The sequence below is a fragment of the Carettochelys insculpta genome, chromosome 4, assembly GCF_033958435.1.
Source record: "Carettochelys insculpta isolate YL-2023 chromosome 4, ASM3395843v1, whole genome shotgun sequence".
Taxonomy (NCBI): domain Eukaryota; kingdom Metazoa; phylum Chordata; order Testudines; family Carettochelyidae; genus Carettochelys; species Carettochelys insculpta.
In genome coordinates this window covers 25,749,249-25,767,453 of record NC_134140.1, presented here as the reverse complement: position 1 = coordinate 25,767,453, position 18,205 = coordinate 25,749,249, and the positions used below count along the sequence as shown (strand labels likewise).

The following is an 18,205-nucleotide window of genomic DNA, read 5'->3' as shown; positions in this document are numbered from 1 at the left end:
TGCGAGGGGGAAAGGTGGCCATCGCCAGAGCAGCACTGTGCAACGAGGCCATTCCTTTGCAGACACCGCTGAGCGGGAACAAGTCAGTAGACTTCTCCCTACTGCACATCACACCCCCTTATCTGCCACTGGGCTGCGTCTGGAGAAAATACAGTGCCGGGGAAAACTGGCTGGCTCCTGCCAGCTTTTAAGCCCAGCTCGTCCAAATCCCATTACCTAAACGGAGAACAAGCCTAACAGTTCCTGTTGAGCGAAGAAAACCTCCCAGACCCTAACCCAATAGTGCCACCAAAAATCTCCACCTGCCACCTAGAGCCTACTGCATCCGCACAATTTCTGGTCCCAGTCACTACATCCTCCAGTTTAAAGGGGGAACTTGTTTAGTTGCTTCCACTTCACCTTGAAACCTAGAGTGTCTAGACCCTGCTGTACCACAGCACCCCAAACACTCAGGTCCGGCCCCGGCTGCAAGCCTTTGTGCCATGGTATTGTTGGATCCAGAGTAGACTAAAAGCAGTGCCTAGGTGCTGCACTTAGAGAACCTGTGGGGGGCTAGGGGGCTGCCCCTCGAATTAGCTCCCTCCCGGGGGCTGCAGGGGCTGAGTCAGAGCTTCTGTAGCTTCCCTAGTGGAGACGCTGACCTTCAGGGTCGGGGTGCAGCTTGCAAGCAGGAGCCGCTCTGGTGGGCAGGTGCAAACACCGCTCTTCGGTGACCCAGCTGTGGGTTCGGCTGCCCTTGGCAGGCTCCGGGCTCTGACCCCAGGGTTCTGCAGCGGGTTGCACCAGCGTCCCCGCCGCGAGGCCATGGGGGCGGCCCCAGCTTTCTCAGTTTGAGGGGCTGGTGAGCGGACTCAGCAGCGGCTGGCTGGATGTGCCGGGCGGCGTTGGGCCAGGGAGCAAGAGGCGGGGTTTCCCGGCGGACCCGGGGCTCGGGTGCCACCCTGGGTAGGCGCCAGGCAGCTCCAGCTTTTCCCTGTTACCAAAGGCGGCCGCAGCAGGACCCCCTCCCCCGCCCCGCCCCGCCCCGCCCCGCCCGGCTGGCTGCTAGGCGCCGGGCGGCAGGGAGCGGCAGCGGCTCCCGTCACAGGCGGATGGATCACTCCCATTTCGCAGGATGATCCCCAGCCCCCGCGAGGCGCCCCTCGGAGCGGCGATCGGAAGGGAGCCCCGGGCGCCGAGCGGCGGCGGCGGCGGCAGGCGTGAGAGCATGGCCGGGCACGCGGGCTCTCCCCGCTAGGTCCCGAGCCGGCGGGAGACCGGGAGGCGCCTGGCGGGGAAGTGGGGGCCAACTCCCCACCGCTGGGCCGGTGCCTCCGTGCGGCCGGGCCCGCCTGGGATGCTGGCCGCTGGCGCCGGGGAGCTCGCGGCGGGGCATGTGGAAGAGGCTGCGGAGTAATATGGGCGGCAACCACTCCCACAAAACTCCCGTGTTTGACGAGAGCGAAGATGGTAAGTGAGGAGCTGTCCATTGTCCCGGCCTCCCGCGCGCCCGTCCATCGCCGCGGGCCCGGCAGCCGCCTGGGGCTGTTTCCCTCCCCTCCCCTCCCCACCCCAGCTGCCACGGACAGGGTTAAACCCTTACGGCTCAAGCCGGGTCAGCCGCCCGCAGCGGGTCAGGGGGCTGGAGATCACTCTCCTGCTCGCCCGTAACCTCCACTGCCAGCCCGGGTCCCGTCTCGTGGGGCTGGAATCCTGGGAGGCTCATAGAGAGCTGGAACTGGAAGGGACCCGGAGAGGTCACGGAGTCCGGCCCTGCCCTCACTGCAGGACCAAACGCCTTCTGGACCACCCCTAGAAATGTCTGTCTAACCTGCTCCTAAATATCCCCAGTGATGAAGTAAAAAAGCGGAATATATGCTGTCTAACCCATCTGTAGGCAGTAGTCACCGTTCACAGGTATTGTAGTTAATTGCTCAGTTTCACACTGTCCTCCTGGATTCACACCACATGTAATTGCGTATGTTCATAAATGAAGTTCACATCGTGATTGGAGGGGAATTTCTTCCTATTTTCCTGCCCAGCTGACTCTTTGCATTAGCGCTATTCTCGATTTTAAATGACGATGCATGGGCTCATCAATATTATACATTTTCCCTACTTTTTGAAACTTTGAGTCTGCTGTTACTTGGAGAGTTCATTCTCTCATAGATAGTACTACAGTACACTTCTTGTAGTCTATATTTAACGAAGTACTATGTACTAGTAGAAGCCTTTATATTAACCATATAATTTTATGATAGTTCTCTATAGTGTATATTATATAAGTATATGTATAATATACATGATATATATGTTTATGTATAATGTATATTAAATGTATGATATTTCTCTTAAAGCAATATTTTATTAACATTTTGAGACTGTTTGACTTCATGCACCTCCACTTTTTGAAGTAGAAGAGAATTGATGACATAATTTAAAAACAGGCATTGTGTACCATCACTGGCAATGGTTTTGATGTTAGGTATATGTCTGCTATCTATTTTTGAATGCGTGGAGAAATCAGACTGAATTTTGAACATGTTCATTTCCCAATAGTTCTAAATTCAATAAAGGATATAGATTTCATTCAAGGGATCTCATGGCACAACAAATTACATTGCGCTTGTTTCCAAATATTTGTAATGTGTTTGTAATACTTCTTTCAAAATGCTCCAGTAACATGATCTTCTGAAGACATTTAAGGCATTTTTTTATTTTATCAGTTTAGAGAAATTAGGAAAAAATCAATTCTTATTTCAGATGCAAAACCGAACTGTCACTTTGTACTTTACCATAGAGATTTAATAGAAATGCACTGAAGTGAGGGATCATAATAAGAGCCCATTAATTTTACAAAATACCTGAGTGATATTTAATAGCTGACTATGATTTGTGGACTGATATCTTTGATTATTCATCATGGGGACAAAATTCAGTAATTGACCAAGGATCAGTGAGGCTTTGTCTTCACTGCAAAAGAGGTCTGTGCGCTTTTGATGTGAACTTCCAGTGGAAACATGGCACAAATCGATTTTTATGTTTAAACAGCAAGACAAGACAGATCCCAGGTGGAAGGTGTAGGGTTGACCTCAAATGGCTACAGCAGTGTAAAAAGTGCCTGTGATTTGTCTTTACCAGGATTTTCTATTCAGAGGGCTATTCTCAAGTTAGCAGCTTCAGTGTAGCACACCACTTTTTGCAGTGAAGATGTAGCCCCAGGCATCAGGGCAAATCAATGCATTTTATCTGTGAATTCATGTGAAAAAACATCATGCTACTTTGTCCTTTTCCTACAGAAAACTATTTCTGTTGTGCAGTTGCTAGTAATTAGACTAAACGAATCATCCATTAAATATTTGTGAGTGTTTGTGCAAAACCGGTAGTGTAACCAAAGCCAGTATGAAGAGAAAGTAGCAACTGAGAGTAGCTTCATTTGTGGAGACGGGTTATTTTAGCCTGATAATAGCAACACTTGTTAATACAAGTGTAATCAAAATGAATGGGACTTGTATATGCATATTTAAGAGTCTGATTGGAATCAAATGATGTAATATATTGGACATGGTGCTGCTGGCTTCTCCGTGTGGCAGGAAAATAAAGAAATCCATGTCATATGGCACTCACACATAATAGTGATGGATGTGTTATAAAAATCTAGGCATGAAATTATCTTGTACCATAACTCTGATAATTTAAACTAATTTAAACAACTAATGGCTCCTTTACACCTAAAGCCTTCTGTCTGGGTCACTGAGAAAGTGCATGGAGACGACAGGCAGCACTCTAATGCCTGGTAAATGCTAGACAATTCAGGCACCATAAAGGAGAATTGAGCGTGGTTGTAAGGCTCCATTCCCAGGTCTAGTTCAATAGTAGAGTTTACTCATTCAAAATTATCTCCGCTTGTGTCTGTGTTTGGGATAGTAATGGCTTAGCCTTCCAAAAGTTACTGTGTGGGATGCCTCCAAGCCACTGAAGTAAATACTGAATTGAACGAGATTCAGAACAGATCGCCATGGAGCCTCACAGGACAGGCCCTCCTAGTTTGAAAGCAAACCATTTATGATTGGTCTTTGAAAACACTTTTTCAATGAGTTGTGCACCTGACTTATGGTAATTTCATTTCCATAGTTTGCTTATGAAAGTGTCATGTAGGACTATGTCAAAAGTCTTACTTAAGGTAACCATATCTACTATTTCCCCTTATCCACTAGCCAGCAGCCTTGTTAAGAAAGGAAGTTAAGTTAATTTGGCATGATTTATTCTTGTCAAATCCGCATTAGTTATTACTTATAATTCTAATGTACTCTAGGTGCTTAAAATATGGTTGTTAAATAATTTGTTTTGGTATTCAATTTAGGCTACCTGCTCTATAATTCCTTGCATTGTCTTTGTGCCCCTTTTAAAGACAAGTACTACATTTACCTTTCTTCAGTCCTGAAGATGCCTTATCCATCTTTTATGAGTTCTTGAAGATAAACACCAGGGGCTCTGAGGGCAGGTCTGTGCTACAGGGGAAGGACCAACTAAGGTATGCAATTGCAGCTACATTAATTACGTAGCTAAAGTCAACACACCTTAATTTGGGCTTCCACACCATCTCCACTAAGGGAGGTAGATGGAAGACTTCCTTTACTCGTAAGAGGGGGGCAGAAGTACCACGGTTAATGGGGCCACCCTGTTAATTCAATTAAGCACATCCCCTCTAGGTTTACTAAAGTCAACTCTGGAAGATCCACCATGGCAGGGTTGATTTTCCCTGCACAGTAGATGTACCCTTAGATTCCTTCAGCTAGTTCCTTCACTAGCTGTCTGCAGGCTCCGCTGACTTGAAACAGATAATTTGTGTAAATATCGTTTAACCTGTTGTTTCTCTGTCTCGGCTTATGTTCCTTCCCTCTTGTTGTTGATATTGTGTTAAATATCTAGTCAGAATTAACCTTTTTAGTGAAGACTAAAGCAAAATAACGTTTCTGGCATGGTTAGCTGTGCTTCTGCACTGAGTAGTGGACCTACAGTTTCCTTCACCTTTGTCTTGCACCAAAAGTATTTATAGAAGCTCCTCTGATTGCCTTTTGTGAGGCATACCTCATTTAGCTTTTTTGATTGTATCCCTACATGCTTGCACTGTTTTGTACTCAGCCTGAGCTTTGTCCATGTTTCTATTTGGATTCCTTTTGGATTTTTCATGTCAGTGAGAAAGCTACCAATGCAGCCGTATTGGCCTCTTTCTATTCTTCGTGTCTTTCCATCTCTTTGGGATAGCTTGCTGTCGTGTCTTCAATATTGTCTCTTTGAGAAACTGCCATCAGTCCTGAATTCCTTTTTCCCTTTGACTTTTCTTCTCATGGGAATCTTGTCTACTAGTTTTCAGACTTCGTTAAACTTTGTTTTTTTTCTGACTTGCATGTCCTCCTTGGAAAAGACCCTTATTTTAAAAGAGGATTTTGAAGCTGACAATTAAGTGGGTAGCTCGCCAGACTAGCAGGTTGTGATGAATGCATACAGTATATCATGCGATTTTAATGGATAAAAATTCCTGGATTAGCATGGATTTGAGGCAGTTAAGGGTGGTAAATAATGACTGAGCTTCAGCAGAAGCTGGAGGCATTTAAAAGTGAACAGTCAAAACTGCCATGAAAGGTTGCACTTGGTGCCAGTTTACAGCAGTAGGTAAATATCCTAATGAATCCAATGCAAAACAGGCTATGCAGTGTCTAACTTCTTGCCAGTGATCTGATAGCTATCAGCCTGATGCCACATGACTATAATTGACAATGTCTGAAAGATCCACATAACAGCTGCAAAGAAACCTTAGGGCCAAAAATTTGTATTTTAGAGGGATCTTTCATGTGAATCCATAACTTTAAAAGAACAGTTTCAGTAAAACGAGTCAATAAAATAAATTATGTGTGTGCCTCCATACAGTATGGACAAGATAAATGATAATAGCTCCAGATGAAAGTAAGAAAATCAGAATGAGGATCACCCATAGTTCTGAAATGTATTTTGTCTCTGTAGTTCAAACTCTGGGTGGTACATTCCACTTTATTTTCTCCTTTGGACTGAAGAATATTCTGACTCACCACTAGCATTTGTCTTTGGACAGGGATTAAAAAACTTTCTGATCTACACAATTGTTCCAAAGCAGTTTTTCTTTGTATGTTTTTTTAAAATGAATAAAATGTAGGTTTTTGAAAACTTTACCACCTGTGCTCGCTCTGAAGCTACCGCAGAGATAAAATACAAAGGTATGAAAACCATTACATTTTTTCCCCTTGTGGCTATGTTGATTCATGAAATTATCTTTTTAATTTATGTATCAACCCTAAGTAGCAGTTTCATTATTTGTATTATCATAGTGCTTAGTGGCCCCATTGGAAGACCAAAATTTTACCATGGTAGGAGCTGTACAAAAACAGAACAAAAAGATGGTCACTTTAAGGCGCTTACAAGTGAAGTCAGTATAAGCGAGAAAAGGTGGAAATTGGACCCTGGAAGAAAAGGCTAGTTCAAACTTAACTGCAAGAAGACTGAGGTAAAGTTAGTAGGAAAGAGGTAAAAGTGGCAAACTTGTAGACTGTATAACCCAGAATGTGCAAAGTGGGGGACAGACTGCCTGGGGGGGCGTGAAATTTCATAAGGTTTGCGCAGCATAATCAGCTGCTGGCTTTCAGGCCCATTGAAAATATTGTGCACTGTAAGTCATTGCCTTTAGTTGGACCACACACAGTGTGCGGATAGGCACAGGTATATGTGTTTGCAGGTCATGGGGCAGGGGTAGTAGATGGATACCCTTTCGGGAGAAGTTAGCCCCAGAGCTCCTCCCCTTCCACACCTCCACAGTAGGGGCCCCGAGTCCCATCATTCTTTAAGTTAATCTTGGGGCAATGATCTGCCACTGTGTTTTTAGGCTGAAACCCCACTGACTCCTGTTAGAGTTGTGCACATTTAATAAATGCAGATTAGTTGCTCTCCAAGCAGAATAAGCTAATGTGTATTGATTTCATCCTCCCCTTCCTATAAAGAAGGACAAAGCCATCTTCCTGCATGGAATTTAGTCTCTAGAACATTAACTACTTCTAAGGATAATGTCAATTTCAATGTCCATCTAATGTCAGAGCCACACTACCGCGGAAGATCAACCTGGTCAGGGTTGATCTGCTGGGGTTTCTTTCTGCACGTGCATGAAACAACACATTCCAGGGTCAAAGTCGACCATGGAACTCCTCACGAGAGGCAAAGAATAAGGAAGATTGACAAGGGAAAGAGTCCTGTCAACCTTCCTCTGTGTAGACAGACATCAAAGTCGAGCACCAATAAGTTGATTTTACGTAATTGGTGTAGCTAAAATTGCATATTGGTGGTCGACTCCTGTGTCTAGTGCAGACATAGCTTATGTAGCCACTCAGCACCAGGAAATTACTTCACACTCACAAAGTATTTGGTATATGCTCTACATTTGCTGTTGCTACATTAGGTATAGGTGAGAGGAGAAGCCAAACCTTTTTTATTATGGAACAAAGTGGTGTTTTAATTGATTTTCAGTTGCTTTGCCAAAGCTAGAACCAAATTAGGGCTGATTCAGATCAGATTATAGTTATATGAACTACATTAGGTTTTGGGTTTTGATATTGCAAAGGTAACAATGCGCTTGAATTTGCCGATATTCAATAGTTTCCTTTTCATTTTCCTCTGCCATTTCAGCACACAAAGTGGTAAGGTTCTGTTCCAGTTTAATATCTTTAAACTGGAGAAAGAAATTTGTTGCCAGCTCCTAAAATTCCCAAAATTTTATCATCAGAAATGGCCAGCAAAATAATCATCCTATTATTATCCTGATCAGTAAGCAAGAGGTAGTTGTGCAGGTTGATTTGTTAGTTTTTCATACTGTCAACGTTTTCCTTCCATTTTTGCTTTGCAGGCATCTGGCAAAAACAAAAAAAAGTGTAGACCATTGTCTGTTTGCAGGACTTCATCAAGCCAGGAAAAATTGCTGATATATACTGGTCACCATTAGACAGTCAATGCTCGCCTGTGGCTTTCACGTGATGGTGAAGTGTTCTTTATTGTTTCCTGCCATGTCATTTGATGGTATCAACGATGTTGAACCTCACACATCTGTGTGTTTCCCTCTGCCACTGTCCTCTTTATAGCTTTTTTATGTTTTCTATGCTTGAAATGGCCTTCAATACTAATTTTTTTGAATCCACAAACTGATTCTCAGTCACATTGCTCTGAAAGACTTGCATTTTCCCAGAAACTCAGCCATTAGCCCAGCACTCTCCTCTTTTACCTCTATTTTGTACATGCAGGTTATAAGTCTGTCGAGAAGTAACAACCTTTTCTAGTTCTCTTTATGTTTGTCCTAACTGTAACTCTCTTGTATTGTAAATAGGACTACGTCAAACTAACATAATAGCTTTCTTGGATGATCTAAAAGCTGTATGGATAAGGAGAAAGTGGTAGATGTGGTATATTTTGACATTAGTAAGGCCTTTGTTACTGTCTCACATGATCTCGTAAACAAACTAGGGAGATACAACCTAGATGGAGCTACTACAAGGTGGGTGCATAACTGGTTGAAAAAACATTCCTCGGGAATAGTTATCAGTGGTCTACAGTCAAGTTGGAAGAGTATATCAGGTGAGGTCTGTTAGGAATGAGTTCTGTGTCTGGTTCTGTTCAATGTCTTCATTAATGATTTAGATAATGGCAGAGAGAACATTTATGAAGTTTGTGGGTAATACCAGGCTGGAAGGGGTTGCAAGTGCTTTGGAGGTTAGACTTAGAAATAAAAGTGACCTAGACAAACTGGAGAAATGGTCTGAAGTAAACAGAATGAAATTCAATAAGAACAAGTGCAAAGTACTCCTCTTAGGAAGGAATTGTGAATTGCACACATACAAAATGGGAAATAACTGCCTAGGAAGGAATACTGTGAAAAAGGGTCTGTGTTCATAGTGGATCACAAGCTAAATATGAGTCAAATACGAGCCAACTGTTGCAGAAAAAGCAGACACCGTTCTGGTATGTGTTAACATTGAATTTTAATGATGTAAGGCAGCAGGACATTGGCAAAGAGTGCCAAGATAAACATCTCCATAAATAAATCCACCAATACAAATGAGTAACCGAGGATCTGTAAAATGCTTGGATAATCTTATTTTTTGTCTATGCAACTGCTGCTTTCAGGTTTGTGGGAAATGTTGATAACCAATTTGATGCACCTGTTTTCTTATACCACCAATTCAGGTATTCAGCAGAAGGTTATATATGCTGCCCTTCCCAATCTGGAATTCTTTGATGTTTCATAAACTTTTTCTAACACCTTTATTTTGAGCATATTCCAAAGAAATGGTCCTGGGGACTATTTAATTTCACTCGTTTTTGGTTTATGTGTCAGTTTTTATCATTTTCTTACATTTCTTCTGTAACTATAACTGAAGAACTATTCTATCTATAATCAAAACCTGTTCCACTCTGTCTACATTTTCTGTTATCTCTCTCACACTGCTTTATTCTAAACATAAAAATTTCAAAATACTTCATGAATATCATACCCTATTTTATATACTTACTTAGCAGACTATGAAGAATTTAGTTTAGTTTATTATTAATTAATTCCCAGTCATTTTCTTCTTAAATCTTACCCTCTACAGTCTAATTACAAAACATGTACTGGAGGTTCCCACCAGTACTAAGGTTTGAGCTTTATTTGTTCTGTTATAAGTAATGAGCCTCTTAAGCATTTTCTTTTATGAAACCCATATTCTTGAAATACACTGTAGCCATGTCTACACTACAGTGATCTTTCAAAAGAAGTCTTCCCAAAAGCTCTCTTCCAAAAGAACTTCCACACACAAAAAAACAGATCAAAGGAGTGATCCACTCTTTCAAATGAGAGCATCCACACAGCCTCACTCTTTTGAAAGAACAGGCCAGGGACTGAAAAATCAGGTGTCAGGAGGACTGCTCTTTTGAAAGAAAGGCCCTGAAGATCATCTACACATGTTTTCTTTTGAAAGAAGCTTTTGAAAGAATGTGTTCTTCCTGAAACGGGAATGGAAGAATGCTTTTGAAAGGAGCATTTCAGTCTTTCAATTTACTTTTTGAAGAACTCTTTTTGTGTGTAGATGCTCCGTGGGACCGTTTGAAAGAGCCCCCTTCTTTCGAAAAAACTTGCTAGTGTAGACACAGCCCACGAGTGGAAGAGCACTTTTGAACGGGTGCTGTATTCTTTTGAAATTAATTTCGAAAGAATACTTTTTGTGTGTAGACACTTGGCTGGACATTTTGAAAGAGCCCCCTTCTTTTGAAAAATATTTCAAAGAACTTGCTAGTGTAGGTACGGCATGTATGTTTATCTATTTGTGATACTTTCCCTCCTATGTCTATATTAATATGGTTATTGTAATTACTTTCTATCAAATTTGCACAGTAATTTGGTTAACTGACGCAAATCCACACCTTGTAGCTCATTCTTGTCAGCTAAATTACTATTTTCAGTTGCTGTTTACTTCCTCATTGTTATTCTAGTTCTTCAAAATGAAGGCAAAATGCTGAAGATGATTGGTTTACTCACTCTTTCTTGCCCAATTGATTCTAAGAGTAGTTTTGCCTCAAATGCTGAAAAAAAATCAAGTAAGAGTGTCATGATTTTTGCCCTCAGATCTTCTGCAGTGAAGGCTGATACAAAGAACTCATTGAGCTTCTTGGCAATTGCCTTGTGTTCCTTGAATGCTCCTTTAGAACCTTGGTCATTCAGTGACCCCATGACTTGTTTGGTGGTCTTCCTGTTTCTGATGTACTTAACATTTTTTGCTGCTTTTCTTGTTGATATTCATATTATGTCTGGCCTTCTTTTATTGCACGTGATTCACCAGAATTTATACTCCATTCTGTTTTTTCCCCTATGATTTGACTTCCCATTTTGAAAGGATGTCTTTTTGCTTCTGATCATTTATTTTTATTCAGGTTAGCCATGGTTACATATTTTTGGTCCTCTTAGTTTTTTATTATTTGGGGTATACATGTATTTTTAGCCTCTGTGATGGGGTTTTAAATCAGCTTCCTTTTAGCATGTAGGCATTTCACACTTGTGGTTGAGTCTTTTAATTCCCATTTAACTAGCTTCCTCATTTTTTCTGTTGTTTTTGTTTGTGAAGTTAAATGCTACTGTGGTCATTTTCTTTGATATTTTGTCTCCTACAAAGATGTTCAGTTCAATTACATTATGACTGCTACCACTGAGTGGTTTAGCTATATTCACCTTTGAGACCATATCTCTGTTTGGACTAAATCAAAAATACATCTCCTCTTGTGGGTCCCAGGGCTACCTGCTCCAAGAAGCAGTAATTAATGATAGCTAAAAATTTTATCCCTGCTTCTTGTCATGGGGTCACATGTGCCCAGTCAATATGGGAATAGTTGAAGTCATGCTACAGTTTCATGATAGTGCTATAAACAAGACGCTGTAGCAATGACACTTTCCCGTACTTTTATTAATATCAACTCAGAGTGTGGAATCTCAATATGGCTGCAATCCAGCATGAAATCCTTGCTCCCTCCACCCTGGAAGTCAATGAGATTGATTTCAAATGGGGTCAAGAATTTACCCTAGGTCCCATGAATATAAACCATATACACATGATATATGTATTTGAGCTCTTGCATGTTCAATACTCCCACTGGTGTCAATACACATTCATGTGAAGGACTGCAGGATTGAGCCCCTATTTATTGAATATTTGTAATTAAACCTCTTGTGCTTGACATTCTATTACCAAGGTTATACGTAACTGACTGAGTGGGTTTACTATAACGGTATGTTCGAGAACAACAAAAAATCCTGTGGCACCTTATTGACAGATATTTTGGAGCATAAGCTTTCGTGGGCAAAGACCTGCTTCATGAGATGCAACTTAGTCTCTAAGGTGCCACAGGACTTCTCGTCGTTTTCGAAGATACAGACTAACACGTCTAACCCTCTGATACTTAAAACTGTATGTGTGCTTCAAATTTTAGTCTATCCCCCATGCTGCAGTGAACAGTTTTATCTTCTGTGAACTGCTCTCTGTGCTGTGCATCTAATAACTTTTGTAATTAAAAGGAGAATCGGTGTTCTAGATATTAATCTTTATTGATCAACAGTGCACATTCTTGTGGCTCCTTTTTTGGCTCACTTCTCCTGTGTCATTCTACATCAGGTTTACTTCAAATCTAGCTTATTTCACTTCCTGTTGTCTTAGTTCCGTATCTATAGCTATATGGATCAACTTCCTGTATCCTTACTCATATTTGCTAACTCTTGCATCATCACTGGTCTCATCAACTTCTCTGTAACCACTTTGGTGCTATTCAGTATGACTAAGATGTCACTAGTCATCTGAAAATAGTTTTCTATCAGCATTTGAGGTATTCCCTAAATGAAAGGAGAGGAAAGATTGGGAAATAGTGAGACAAATCGATCAAAGTCCGAACTTGTGCATTTTAAGGATAGTGACTCTATGTACTTTCTTCAGTGACTTAGTTATTTACCTGCTTAATTAGGACCAAAGATACCAATGCTATCTTTAAATAGGTAACTACACAACTGTCCTGTTGGAGATGGATGTAAGCAGGATGCAAAATTTTCATCAGATCTCAACTCCATATTATAAATAGCCCTCTGAGTCTTAAGTATATTGATTATGGCTGTGACCATTGAATATCTTTACAAAAGAAGATAGGCCAAGGTAGTGGTTTGGGGACCTTGAGTGAAATATGGCTCAGGAGTCAGGCTTGGATTTTATAATAATGAAAACTTGCAAGATAGTTTCAAAAGATTTTGATCCCAAATGGCAGACTGAATTGTGGAAATCATGAACTCAATTGATCCCAAAGTTGAATGATAGGCATCCTTACTGGAACCAGAAAATAGCAGCTCTTTAACTTTGGATGTGAACTGGAGCCAAAACTGTAAGGGTGCATTCTGATGTGTGGTTCTAATCTGAATTCCACTCCCTCACCATGTACACATAGTGAATCTTGAAAAAGTTTAGATCTTTTATTTGCCTATATCTAAAACTGAACATATTTTTAAACAAAAAAGCAGCAAAGTATCACTTTAAAGACTAACAAAATAATTTAATAGGTGAGCTTTCGTGGGACAGACCCACTTCTTCAGACCATAGCCATACCAGAACAGACTCAATATTTAAAGCACAGAGAACCAAAAACAGTAATCAGGTTTGACAAATCAGAAAAAAATTATCAACGTGAGCAAATCAGAGAGTAGAGGGGCAGGGGGCGGGAGGTCAAGGTAGTGGTTTGGGGATCTTGAGTAAAATGTGGCTCAGGAGTCAGGCTTGGATTTTATAATAATGCAAACATGCAAGATACTTTCAAAAGATTTTGGTCCTAAATGGCAGACTGAATTGTGGAAATCATAAACTCAATTGATCCCAAAGTCAAGACTTACCCCCCACCCCCGCCTCTCTATTCTCTGATTTGCTCACCTTGATAATTTTTTTTCTGATTTGTCAACCTTGATTACTATTTTTGGTTCTCTGTGCCTTAAATATTGAGTCTTTTCTGGTATGGTTATGGTCTGAAGAAGTGGGTCTGTCCCACAAAAGCTCACCTAATAAATTATTTTGTTAGTCTTTAAAGTGCTACTTTACTGCTTTTTTGTTTTGATAGTATATAGACTATCACAGCTTTCTCTGTTACTATTCAATATTTTTAAATAGAACTTTATAGCCATTTATGGACTAGATTGTGTTTATGAGATAGAGGGCTTATCAGAGCATCTGGTGAAATCAGTCACAGTGGAGAAGATGGAAATCAGATTAAAATGGTCCACTATGGTATTAGAGTAGATCTAATTTTCATTAACAATTAGACAATTCAATAACAAGTAACCCATTGTCACTGACGAAAAGTTTGTGGAACTTTTTCTGCTAGAATAAGGTTCATAGATGAGATTCACTTATGTCGGATGCTTTGGCCCTGCTTTCTGCCTGCAGATAATATTCTTGCAATGGAAATCTTGCTAAACACATTCATCTCATAGGCCGTGTCTACACTAGCCCAAAACTTTGAAATGGCCATGCAAATGGCCATTTTGAAGTTTACTAATGAAGTGCTGAAATACATATTCAGCGCCTCATTAGCATGCGGGCGGCCGCAGCACTTCGAAATTGACGCGGCTCGTCCAGACGGGGCTCCTTTTTGAAAGGACCCCGCCTACTTCGAAGTGAGCAGTGCCTAGGTTGATGTAAATAAAAAGTGCAAATGAGAGGACAATCTGTCCCCCTTTACATCTTTTTATCTCAGTTTACTACATGAGCTGCATTATTAATAGTGTTAAGGAACTGGGGGAAATTACTCCTCAGCTCCAAGCTTGGAGGTGGCCCTCTGGATGTGGATGTCAGCTCTGAGGCTCTGTACATTAGAAAGGAGACAGCCAAGGTAGTTGCACAATTTGGCCTTTGCAGTGGCCAGTGGGGACATCAACAAAAAAGTAATATACCCTTAAGAAAACCTTCTATGCAACAATCTTCTGCACAGTGAAGCCGTGTCTACACGTGCACGCTACTTCGAAGTAGCGGCACTAACTTCGAAATAGCGCCTGTCACGGCTACACGTGTTGGGCGCTATTTCGATTTAACATCGACGTTAGGCGGTGAGACGTCGAAGCCGCTAACCCCATGAGGGGATGGGAATAGCGCCCTACTTCGACGTTCAACGTCGAAGTAGGGACTGTGTAGTCGTTGCGCTTCCCGCAACTTCGAAATAGCGGGGTCCGCCATGGCAGCCATCAGCTGAGGGGTTGAGAGACGCTCTCTCTCCAGCCCGTGCGGGGCTCTATGGTCACCGTGTGCAGCAGCCCTTAGCCCAGGGCTTCTGGCTGCTGCTGCTGCAGCTGGGGATCCATGCTGCATGCACAGGGTCTGCAACCAGTTGTCGGCTCTGTGGATCTTGTGTTGTTTAGTGCAACTGTGTCTGGGAGGGGCCCTTTAAGGGAGCGGCTGGCTGTTGAGTCCGCCCTGTGACCCTGTCTGCAGCTGTGCCTGGCACCCTTATTTCGATGTGTGCTACTTTGGCGTGTAGACGTTCCCTCGCAGCGCCTATTTCGATGTGGTGCTGCGCAACGTCAATGTTGAACATCGACGTTGCCAGCCCTGGAGGACGTGTAGACGTTATTCATCGAAGTAGCCTATTTCGATGTTGCCACATCAAAATAGGCTACTTCGATGTAGGCTTCACGTGTAGACGTAGCCTGAGGGTCCTAGCAGCCACCACCTGACCATGGGGCACCACTGGCCATGGAATGGTTTGTTTGTGGGGCTGCGGGGAGGCGGAGGGAGGGGAAGGGAGAGAATTGCTATAAGCCTTGATCCAGAGGAGATGTATAAGGACTGCTTGTAGATACCACTACTGTGGGGTGGGAGAAACCAGCTTTGGGCCAGATCTGGCTGGCCCAAGCTTTCGATCCATCCAACCCAGCTGATCAGTGGAGTGTGTATACTTACAGCCAGCAGCAAGCCTTCACTTGGCCCCCACCCCCACCTTGCTCCCTCTTGCAACTGAGCTGCTCTCAGGACCCTCCTGCTACCTGTGTGTGGGGAGAGAGAGGAGCGCTGATATCAGGGCACTCCTCTGCTGCTATACCCCATCTCTGCAGAGCAGGGGTCACAGAAAGGGGGACACACAGCGGAGCTGCTCCAGACTGAAATATAAATGGTGAGTGACTGAGTCTCTTAAAAAGGCGGTGCACTGTTTCTAAGACTTCTCCAGCAGTCACCTCCTGCTCCACCTCCCTCACATTCCTCCTCCTCTTTCTATATACCCCATCTCTGCAGAGCAGGGGAGGAAGGAGGCAACAAAGTAGAAGAGCTTTCCCCATCTTAAAGAGACAGTGCATGGGCATCTCTCAGAAAGTTCCTCAGCTGCAGTCAGCACATGCACTTTGTGTCACACGTCCATGCCCACACTCTGTCACACACCTAGGCTCTGTGTCACATACCCAGTCTGTGTCACACCTTGTCTCTGTGACAAACACACACAGAGTTTCTGACACACACACAGTAGCTCTCAAACACACCCAGTCACTATCAAAACAAAAAAGCAGTCCAGTAGCACTTTTAAAAAAACACATCTCAATGAACTAGAAGGGGCCTTGGCTGGTTATTGAGTCCAGTCCCCTGCCCTCTTGGCAGGGCCAAACACCCTCCCTGACAGATTTTTTTCCTTTTTTAATCTATTTTGCCCCAGACCCCCTAAATAGCTTCCTCAATGATTGAGCTCACAACCCTGGGTTTAGTAAGCCAATGCTCAAGCCACTGAGCTATTCCCCCCTTTAGAAACTAACAGAGTAATTTATTAGCTGATGAGCTTTTGTGAGACTGACTCACTTATTCAGACCATAGCCATACCAGAACAGACTCAATATTTAAAGCACAGAGAACCAAAAATAGTAATCAAGGTTGACAAATTAGAAAAATTATTATCAAGGTGAGCAAATCAGAGAGCAGAGGGGCAGAAGGGGGGAGTGTCAAGAATTAGATAAGGCAAAGTATGTAAAAGAGCCCCTCTAATGAGCTAGAAAATTGTCACATAAGAAGTCTGTTGTAAAGCCAGGAATGAAATCCAGACTTTTTGAGTCCTGTATTTTATCAATTAATTTTCTCTTAATAGTTTTGGCAACCTGTTTTTCTAAGGAACATGTTTCAGGGATGTATTTTTTCAGCTCAGTCCCCAATATATATAATTATAAACTAGTCAGTTTTTTTTTTCTGGCAAAATTTTCTTTCATCAGAAGAATGCTGATTACTGAAACTGGAACCTTTTTTTTGGTGGGAATGCATCAGTTTTGACAAAACAGGCATTGAAAGAAGCTTCTCGGGTGTAGAATGGTGGTTCAGGGAACTTCAGCCAGGTTCAACCCCCTTCATCTTGCATGTCCCATGTGAGTGCCCTAATCACCATGTGCTGGAATTGCCCCCTCTTTTTGATCCTGTGACCACATTTACAAACCTCATACTAAAGCAGAAACAGCAGAAAGACTGCAACATTACTGGGCCAGAGAGTCCCACTCATAATGTACTGCCAAGAAAACCAGGATAATGGCAGCTTTAGCAGCCCTATTTGGGGTGGGAGGCAGATAGACCATTTCCCCAAGGAACATGTCTCAGCAGCAACAGGGGAGGCAACTTCTACTAAAGAGAACTGACTGTAAGTCTTCCCCTGTTCTATATGCTACCCAAGGGAGAGGAGGAATTGTGGGTGAAGGCTCAAGAAGGCAGCAAGCATACACCCAAAATGGTGGGGGTTTGAAAGTAAAGATGCTAAGTGCCCATGCCCCAAACTGAGATGTGGTGGGAGTAAAAGCGAGATGCGCACATGTTGAATGCGTGTATCTTGAAGCAATGCTATATTTTGTTATGAAAGGTCTTTCGGATATTTTAAATTTTGGACAGAAAGTCTGAAACTTTTACACTTGGTTTCAATGTCACTTTACCCTTCAAAAGGGTTACAAACCTTACATAGACTCACAAAGGCTTGCTTGCTATTATTTGTCTGTGATAAGGTCTTATACATTGATTCCATTGTTCTCCAATGACTTCTGATGTTTCCAACCTTGATTCTGGGTTAATAGCTTTTTTGAACTAAAACTGTCCTGTATCAAAACAGAGCAGTTCTCAGTAGCAGGAAAAAGGATCTTTAATTAAACTTTAATTGATATTAAAAATGAAATTCACTGACTTATGAGTGTTCAATATGGAATTTTATAAATTACTACTTTATGAAAGGCCATGTGCCAGAATCATTCAGAATGTAACTTACTTTCCAATTACTTACCACTAAAACAAGTTGTCCATATAAAAATAGCCTTTTTACAGCATAAGATGAATTACCTAAATTGTATATTATTTTGAATGTAAAAACACCAATGAGATCAGTACCAACAACCCGTAAACTAATCTACTGAATTTTGATGTAGTAAACTGTGGTTATGTCTACACAGCTGTCCCGTGTCAGTTTGCTTGGGTGAAGTGTCTTTAATTGCAGTGTAGAAGTTTGGGGTTGGGCTGAAGCTGAGCCCCTTTTTCCACACCCACGTCAGCTGACATGGAATAACCTTGGGCTTTAAATTGCAGGACAAGTGTACACTCTGGCTATATCTACACTACAGTGCGAATTCAAAAGGCACTGTTTCGAAATTCACAGTTCGAAA

General features: G+C 42.3%; 1 protein-coding gene across 2 annotated transcripts in view; it reads left to right on the top strand.

The window, feature by feature from the left end:
* The first annotated feature begins 1,373 nt into the window (after window positions 1-1,373).
* The window catches only part of STK32B (serine/threonine kinase 32B), a 271,486-nt gene continuing 254,654 nt past the window's right edge, over window positions 1,374-18,205 (top strand). For both annotated transcript variants that reach the window (XM_074991720.1, XM_074991721.1), the window contains exon 1: window positions 1,374-1,449. In XM_074991720.1, coding sequence (XP_074847821.1) covers window positions 1,374-1,449 — 76 coding nt within the window. The remainder of the gene's footprint in view (window positions 1,450-18,205) is intronic.